The 9,726-nt window shown below is 33.3% G+C and overlaps 1 protein-coding gene across 1 annotated transcript; it reads right to left on the reverse strand.

Moving 5' to 3' along the window:
- Positions 1-1,855: 1,855 nt before the first annotated feature.
- On the reverse strand, positions 1,856-6,628 carry LOC145031129 (BTB/POZ and MATH domain-containing protein 4-like). The gene is made up of 4 exons (XM_078979637.1): positions 6,043-6,628; positions 5,071-5,422; positions 4,724-4,997; positions 1,856-2,379 (listed from the first exon to the last, which is right to left on the reverse strand). Exons 1-4 carry the CDS (start codon positions 6,429-6,431, stop codon positions 2,159-2,161), a joined length of 1,236 nt encoding a protein of 411 aa, XP_078835763.1. The 5' UTR covers positions 6,432-6,628; the 3' UTR covers positions 1,856-2,158.
- Between the last annotated feature and the right edge of the window lie 3,098 nt (positions 6,629-9,726).

The following is a 9,726-nucleotide window of genomic DNA, read 5'->3' on the forward strand; positions in this document are numbered from 1 at the left end:
TCCAACATTCGAGAGCCTGACATCTCCGTGTTTGAAAGAACATGTGTGGGGCGATTTTCCATTTGCTGGGTTTGTGGCAATGGTTGCAACCATTTTGACGCTAATGTTGGAGAGTTGGTCGGCGGCATGCCAGCCTAAGAATGAGAGGGTACGGGTTGGAGGGGTTGCCAGGTTGGCGATGAAGAAAAGAACGTTGGGATTGTAATTGTTCACATACATGCAACCATGACCATTCTCGTGGATCCAAGTTGTGGCAGGCCGATTATAATTCCGAAGTTTAACCATATCGGATTGTTGTAAATTACTAGATCTTTCAAATCTTTTTTTTTTTTCTTTTGATCGACAAGAATATATTGAAATAAAAATAGTCCAGGTAATGACTAGTAAAAAAAGTACCAAAAAAAAAAAAAAAACAGAAATTAAAAAAGACACGTGTTTGGCAAAAATAGTTGTTAGCTGGAAGCAGGTAGCGGTTAGTTGGTAGCGGGTAGCTGGTAGCGTGTAGCTGGTAGCTGGTAGCGGGAAGCTGTAGCTTTTATTTGTTATATGAATGTTTGGCAAAAGTAGCTGAAAGCTTTTGAAATATATAAAATTACATAAAAGGATAATTTATTAAAAATAAAAAATACATATAAATATATTTTTAAGGGTAATTATGGAAATTGATTTCAAAAGCTCCGGAGCGTTTTGTTAAAAGCTACATGAAGTAGCTTTTAGAATCGGAACGTTTTGTTAAAACTAAAAGCTAAACGCTCGTACTGCCAAACGAAGCTTTTTGTTTAAACTAGAGCGTTTTGTCAAACGCTTCCAAAAGCTCCGTGCCAAACACGCCCTTAGACTAGCTTTTTAGGAGCTTTTTTAAAATTTTCCAAATACACCCCTTAATTAATTATAGAAACACATACTCCTACATGTCTTTTTATGTAATTTTATATATTTCAGCTAGCTTTTCAGCTAGTTTTACGAAACATTATTTTTTATTAGCTAGCTTTTCAGCTATTAGCTGGTTTTTTATTTAACAGCTAGCTTTTCAGCTAACAGCTAGCTTTTCAGCTAGTATGCCAAATATAGACAATTAAAGCGATATTTACATGTTGCTAGATGTTTACATTGTTTGTATAATTATATGTTCTAACTGCTTATACAAGTACGAGATTGTTGGAAATTGTATGCAATGAATGAACAAATTAGTATACTATTGATTATTTGTGAGAATATACGGTCACAGAAAGCCTTCAAAGATCCATAATAAACAATAAATACTTGATAAATTTTAGTATTTATCAACTGAAAATAAATAAATAAAAATAGAAGTGTTTATTTCATTTATTTATTATTTCAACATTTTAAAGCCTTGCCCAACAAGTAAAGCATATATAGAAGGTCTGGAAGATTATGTTAATCAATGGTATTAAACAAGTTCCAAATTCCTAATCCTCCACATCATTGCCCAAAATGCGGCCTCCTCCCTCTTCTATATGATGTTTAGCACAACCCATGAGCAACAATGATGTAAATGAGTATTTGATCAAGTTTAGATATAGCAGTCACGTGGATTGGCTTATGTAAGCATAAAATGTATGTACTTTGAACACTCAGTTTGTAAATTTGCGTGTAACTTGATCCATGGTTTGGGGTTTTTTAAATTTTGATTTGTCATTTCCATTGTGCAAACTGTTTTTATGAATGTTATTGGTTACATCAAACCCCAATAGTCAAGAGCCTCTTAATGTTCATGGACATTGATTTTACATTCATACAAATAGTAATGGAGATTTATCATTCAAAAAAAAAGTTAAGAATTTTGTTATAGGTTTTCATAAATAAATAAAAATAAAAAATATCAAGGAACGAATTACGTATGATGGGGTTTTTCCAACATTAACCCAAATCCAAAATTGAACAAGTACTTGTACAACAAAAACAAAGAAAGATATTCTAAAACCAAGTAGTCGATATATTTCTACACTCTACAACCACCATACATATATAACAACAACAATGAGACTTTTGCTAAAAAAAATGACCAAATACAAAAATCTACAGTTTATAACATTTCGTTTTTTACATAAAGACAAGCGTGTGTGTAATGATGATGTTAAAAGGAAAGGCCATGAACCTTTTTGTTTTGTTTTGTTTGTTAAAATCAAAGTCAAAGTCAAGATTGTTCTAGAACCCAAGTCCTTTGCCTGACGCGTCTCCCATTTGTATCTCCACCATCTGAAAGCTGACCACAAACACTGCGGGACTTGCCGGCAGCACCACCACTGTTACTGCTAGAATCATCATCCTCACACCCTGCAACTGTTTTCAGAAGCTCAGACTGCAGTTTCGGACATTTCTCTTTCAGATACTCAAACCCGTCTGATCTCATAACCGCTGCAATGCAATGCAATCAATAACAAACATTAAGCATTCTCATATCATATGATAGACTATGTTTACATATATTTAATATAACAACACAAATCCATAATACATTTAGTTACATTAAACTAGTAAATAAATAACAATTCTACCATTATTTATGTGTAAGCCATATCATATTTAATATATATTCACATCACATCTGTAAGAGTCATTCCTTCGAATATACTAATATAGTTATCAAGAGTAAATTCCTCTATTATCACATCTATTTCAGTTTTTCACTAAACTTCGGCATTTTGTTTAGAGTAAATTACACGAATGGTCCCTATGGTTTAGGGTAATTTACATGTTTGGTCCCTAACTTATTTTTTTTTAATTCGGAAGGTCCCTACTATTTGTTTTTGTTACGCGTTTGGTCCTACCTAAAAAGACTATTTTGCCCTTGATTTTTTAATTTATTTAAAGAGAAAAATTACACGAATGGTCCCTATGGTTTCTGATAATTTGCACGTTTGGTCCCTAACTTATTTTTTTAACTCAGAAGGCCCCTACTATTTGTTTTTGTTATGCGTTTGATCCCTATTGTTTGTTTTTGTTACGTATTTGGTTCCTGTCTTACCTAAAAAGATTATTATTTAAATAGGGAAAAATGGTGGGATAAATAAGGTAAGCGGGTGGGGTTGGGGGTGTATTTATTTAAATAAATTAAAAAATCAAGGGCAAAATAGTCTTTTTAAGTAAGAAAGGGACCAAACATGCAAATTACCCTAAACCATAGGACCATTCGTGTAATTTACTCTTATTTAAATAAACACACCTCAACCCCACCCCCTCACCTTACCTTACCTACCACACCATTTTTTCCTATTTAAATAATAATCTTTTTAGGTAAGACAGGGACCAAACGCACAACAAAAACAAACAATAGGGACCAAACACATCAAAAAAACAAATAGTAGGGACCTTCTGAGTTAAAAAAAATAAGTTAGGGACCAAACGCGCAAATTACCCAAAACCATAGGGACCATTCATGTAATTTACTCTTTTGTTTAATACTATTTTCCACCTCCTTTCAGAATTTCATACAAAAGTTCAATACAACTTCCAAGAGATGAATGGACATAAAACATCATGGATCATGTAACATATTTAATGCATAACATAACAGATGGATCATGTAGATATAGACCAATACAACTTATTTATATATAATAGCCAAAATAGGTAAATTTATTTGGAAACTCTTCAGTAAAATAAAAATGACCATGGTTTTCTTACGTAGTTTCAGTTTCAGTAATAAAAAAAATATGAAGGTGTATAAATCATGAGACCATGTAATTTATCCCTTAGCTATTTCGTGTATTCAAATTTACTTAATTTTTTTACAAAATTTCAAATAAGTGCCAAACATAGCCTTATTGTTTTATTGCTATATATATATATATATATATATATATATATATATATATATATATATATATATATATATATATATATATATATATATATATATATATATATTACTGTTTCTATTATAATATTATTATTATCATTATTGTTACTTTTTGCTATTATTGTATCCCCTACATTTATTATAATTGTTACTGATATTGTTTGATACTGGTTGTGTTATTGTTATTGTTACTGTTCTCAAAACTGTTAAACAGTTATTATTGTTTGAGTAAATTACTGAAATCGTCCCTGTGGTTTGATCAAAATTGCACGTTTGGTCCCTAACTTTTTTTCCCTCTCGGATCGTCCCTGTGGTTTGATTTTGTTGCGCTTTTCGTCCCTGAGGTTTGATTTTGTTGCATTTTTCGTCCCTTACATACATAAAGTTAGGGACCAAAAATGTAACTTTTACCAAACCATAGGGACGAAAAACGCAACAAAAGCAAACCACAAGAACGATTCGAGTAAAAAAAAAAGTTAGGTACCAAACATGCAATTTTGACCAAACCACAGGGACGATTTCAGTAATTTACTCTTATTGTTTTTGTTGCAATTGTTACTATTACTGCTATCTATGCCTACTTGAACTGTTATTGTTACTATTATTCTGTAATTGTTACTGTTATCCTAATCATAAATATTATTGCTATTTTTATAATTATTGAAATTGTGTTTTCATGTGCTTGTGCACACTAAATAAAGTTACAATAGCTTGCACCTGGCTTTTTGAAGTACAAAGCTTTAATAAGAAAAAAGGCTAAAAGTGAAATGTTGGAGTAGAAAGAAGTGAAAGCAGAATACTATCCTATAATAAAAGTAGAATCACTTAAACTTGGTAATAGAAATACTGCAAACACACACACACACACACACACTTTTGTATAATGTGAGTATAGTATACCTGCAAGGTTTTCAGCAGCAAATCTTAAGCAAACAGCTTTCAATTCTGTGGCATGATAACGATCAGCAAGTGCTAGAGCTCTACCAACAGAATTGACAGATATACCCTTACAAAGATGAGATTCACACATCCTTCTAAGTCTCCCCAAATCATATTTATCAGCAGCAGCTAACAACTTGGCTATCAGCGAATCAGACACACAGATTTCAGAGAAAGAACTCGATCCCAACTCATCTTCCATAAGGGCATCTCTGTAAATAAAGTGTAACATAGCCTGTTCCACAATACTCGGTGAATAAAAATCTCAACAAAATCTTACTATTACTACTTATAATAAATTACATTACCTTAAAAACTTTTGGTTCCATGTCAGCAACATCAATCTCATCATGTTCATCTCCATCTTCATCTTGCTTGAAGAATACAGACCGAAATACTGGTGATCGAGCAGCCAAGACCAACTTATGGGCATGGAATTTTTGTCCAGATACATTGAACACAACATCTGAACCTTCTTTGTTATCCAACAACATACCAAAATGTGATCCAATATCAGATTCTGGTACCTTAATTGAATGTAACCTAGGACAATCTACTGCTGACACCACTACTCCAACAGTACAGTTGATTCTCAAACAGTCGTCTTTCAGATAATCTGAACTTTCAAGAAGTGCTCTCCTGTAGAACCGCTTGTATCCCCTAACACCTCCAAAACAACAACTTGGCTTTAGTAAAATAAACTAATAAAAACCATCAACCCCTTATTTTTTTTATTAGTATTCATGAAAAAGATTTATTACAAAGAACATAATTATCTACTGCTAGATCTTCAAGAAAATCTAATTCTATAAATGTTTATAGCTATCCTGGTTTAAATGTGTACAAGATAGTGGTATTCAGGCGTTATGTAGCTATAAACAATCTTCTATCCAATATACAATACCTCAATATTTGAGGATGAAAGTCAATGTTTATAAGTAAGATTGACCATTTCAACAAAAAAAAATGGGCCAAGATATGGTTATAGTAAGCTCGCTGATCCTAGAAGTATAAGATCCAAAGAGAAGTTTGAATCTAAGGAGATAATCTTACGCTAGATTGCACACACGTTTTGCTCATGGTGAAACACAATCCTATAAGAGATATTACAGAAGATTCCTACGAGCTAGAAAATTCTTAGATTCTTAAGCAAATTCATGTGAAATCATCAAAGGGCCCGCTAGGTTATATAAGATTCACCATAAAAATTGCAAAACCAATAAATACATATATTAGCACAGGGAATCAAAGAAGACTGATGATTCAATATAAAAACCTACCACATGCTGCCTCGGTATTTCAATGTATACGGACCACTCTCCAAAGATCGATCAAAATGGCTATGAATCTTGTGCTTCTCTTTGCCACTCTGATCCACCAGAGTCAACTCGAACAACGCCCTCACATCGGTGCCCTCGCTGGCAAGTGCAATGAAGACTGAAACATATGTCGAATTGTCTTCAGGGTTTTTCCCATCAGGGTAGAAGTATATCGCCCACTGATAACCTCCGATCGTGAAATTATCGCTAGCTATGTGTTTTCCAATTCCCATACCCTTGGCTAACGAATAACCCTGTATAACGAAATGGTGAGAGCCATTCACCGTCTCCGTGATCGACCGGGAGCTTGTGGGTGAGTTGACAAGGGCTTTTTTCTCATTATCCGACATTATAGTTGGCTAAGGTTGGGAAAATTGAAATTCATGGAAGATTAGGTTAAACTGAGACCTGATTTCAACCAGAATCAACTAGATTCCTCGGGAGTCGAGAAGATAATTGAGGTCGACGGAGATCGTGGAATTTTAGGGTTTTGTTTCTCGCTCTAAAAATGATGGAATGCTCTTTGGCAGCATACTTGTATTGTCCCTAAAGCATAAGTATGCCGTTTTTATATTTTTCTTAACAAAGCAAAAGGAAAAAAGATATAAATTACTCTTAACCTAAAATGTTTTGGTAATAATTATTAACGATGGTTCACATTATCACATCTTATTTAGTTAAAAAAAATGCAAAGGATGAAACTAATATAATATTTCTATATAGTCTAGGTAATAGGAATAATTACAGCAGGGGAAAGAAATTTTATAAATTTAAAATGGTAAATGAAAACAAGTCTTACACATCTTACACTATCAATCTACATCTTTTTAGGTCTCTCATTATTCATATACCTTTGTAACCTTATCTATGATACAAAAAAGTTGAATGGATAATATGATGAGTACATAAAGTTTTCAACTCACAATAATATAGTTAATATACTTAATTATCAAACACTTAACTCGATTACCCATCATTGTTTACTTCTTTATTCTTCCCAAAGGATCTATCCTAAGGTTTATCATAGTCATTGTTGCTAACAGTACTATTACTAGGATTTCTCCGCAATATGTGTCGGTAAGTTTTTTTTTTTTTTTTTTTTTTTTTTTTTTTTTTTTTTTTTTTTTTCTATTTTTAGTTTTAAGGATTTGTCCTAATGATCATTTTAATCATCGTTGTTGTCAGTATTGTTATAGGAATTTCTCCGCAATACATGGCAGTAAGTTAAAGTATATCAAATGGGCACAAAGTTCATCGTTGCCTGAATTCCATGGGACTGTCATCAATTAGTCTGGTGGTTGTCACTTATACTCTCCTAAGTGACTACATCATTTGTACACTAGTACTTTTCCTACATTATTAGTACACTAGTACCAGTTCTACATCGTTGGTACACTAATACCATTTCTAAAGTCGTGGCATTCTATCACTGCCTAGATCTTTCATCATACCATGGTATCTTATCTTTCATCATATTATGGCATTTATTACTACCCTTCGTACGAACTATGTTTTCGAATATCTTTATATCAACGGGTTCATATTTACGAAATCTTTAACTAGAGTCTCCTGGATGGAGAACGAGGTAATTATGTATAGATATATACGGGGTTGACACCCCCACACCTATGTTGTTCGCTACAGCTAGATGGTGTCAGTCTAGGGTGACAAATATCTTAGCGAAACCGACACCTGAAGAACATCATGACATGCATATCAGTCATATCAAGCATGGTAATAATGACTCATATAGGGATTAACAAAATGATTTTGGTTTACGGGAAGCTTATACTTCATTAGTTTTATAGAAAGAAAATGAAACTATAAACTATTTTCTGTACGATATTCACTTCCATAGTGGTCTTAGGGTTTAAGACCACAGTTCATCTATAAGAAAATACTGCATTTTTCTGGAAATATACATTATTACCTTACAAGGAAAAGATACCAAGAAATTACTTTCAATTTCAATTCATATTAATGAAAATATTAGATTTTCTGGGAACACACTCTTTACAAATATAAACGAAAGAAAGCAAAGGACATGCATGCATATATTCTAAACAAGTGCAAAACCATTATATACAAAAATGCTTATAAACTCACCAACTTTTTAGTTGACGCTTTTCAAAACGACTTGTATTCTCAGGAAACCAGCAGACAATTATTCAACCCTTCTTGAGGGTCGGCGTCGTCATTTCATGTTTTTCCTACTTTTCAGTTATTTGTATTCGACTTTTGAACAACTGAGTTTTGTAAACAATATGATACTTGAAATCTCAAGGTATAAATGTTTGTGTTAATATGTTTCATTACTATTCAATTGTTATGATATTGTACAATGACGCCATTCGCCCCTGGATGTTTCCGCCTTCCTGGTTCGGGGGTGTGACATCCGTTATCTAAAAGATAGAAAAATTACAAGAAGACTTGGCAGCCGAAAGCAAAATCATGGATGAATTAGCTGAGAAAACTTAGAAAACCATGGTTTTTTCTAAGAAAATGAAGAATGCTACTTAGCAAAATGCCAATCTTGAGGACAAGAGATCATTAGTCAAAGGATATGTTTCTAAGATCAACTAATACTTGATGAGGCTTGTTGAAACTCATAACTCCTTGTTCACTGTCTCAGTTTGATAACATTTATTTGAAAAGCTTCAACCTGTTTTTTCCATGCTAAAACAGATACAGGGTGTTTCGGGAAGCGGGGCTTCTGCGGAACAAGGGGGAGACAAGGAACAAGGAACAACAAACAAAGACTGAAGCTGACCGGAAGGGTAATGAAGCTTCCGGTTCAGATAAAGATAAAGGGAAAGGCATTTCGGTAGATGAAAATGAAGAAATTCTTATTGAAGAAGAAAGGGCAGAAAGAGAAAGAAGTGATAAAGAGCTAGACGATCTCCATGCTCTTCGGAAGAAGTTCGAGGCAAAAGAAGTTGAGACTAAGAATGTGAAACTGGTTCTTAAGATACATAAATCATTGTTTCATGCTTGGTCTATGGAACGTATTCAGAAAGAAGCCATAGATTATCCAAGTCTCTGTTAGAAATTGGGGTATAGTAAGGCTTGGAGTTCTGAGAATTGTGTAAAACACTTTCATATTAAAGCATTCGGGTGGTACTCCCAATATTCTTTAATCGGATAAGACTCGGAGAGACAAGAATTTAGAACGCTTTGATGATAGTTTTGTCTGTACCAGCAAAATGAGACCAAAACCAAATTTATGATCTTTGTCTGAAAACTGTCATAAACTATAAAAACCGAAATAAAACGGAAGTTTGGATAAGGGTCAAACAATGGTCAATTCTCTGAAAATACGATTTTCTGATGCATTTTTTATATATAGAAACATACCCTATATACCCAGCCAGGGGCTCTGCCCCTTGTGTGACAACCTGAAATTTCAAGCCAATGTAACGAATTCCAGTCGAACCTTGTAACCCGTTTTAAGTTAATAAAATATCTTCGAAAATAAAATGTTCAAAAAGTTTCAATTGGGTTGTCTAAATGATAGATATCGTTTTAAGGGTTTCATAAATATTAAAGAACACTAAAAACCGAGTTATAACGAAGAAGTTATGACCAATCTAAGATTCGCGGCAAAAACCGACAATGCTGGTAGACGTAAAATGCGAAGTTTCAATA

The sequence above is a fragment of the Lactuca saligna genome, chromosome 2 (assembly GCF_052625555.1).
Source record: "Lactuca saligna cultivar CGN05327 chromosome 2, ASM5262555v1, whole genome shotgun sequence".
Lineage (NCBI taxonomy): Eukaryota > Viridiplantae > Streptophyta > Magnoliopsida > Asterales > Asteraceae > Lactuca > Lactuca saligna.

What these genes read in the sequence shown, in the direction of transcription:
- LOC145031129 (XM_078979637.1), bottom strand. Translation starts at nt 6,431, where the DNA reads ATGTCGGATAATGAGAAAAAAGCCCTTGTCAACTCACCCACAAGCTCC. An exon ending in TGGAACCAAAAGTTTTTAAG is followed by an intron (nt 4,998 to 5,070) that starts GTAATGTAATTT and finishes ATTGTGGAACAG; the next exon opens with GCTATGTTACACTTTATTTA. An exon ending in TGCTGCTGAAAACCTTGCAG is followed by an intron (nt 2,380 to 4,723) that starts GTATACTATACT and finishes ATTGCATTGCAG; the next exon opens with CGGTTATGAGATCAGACGGG.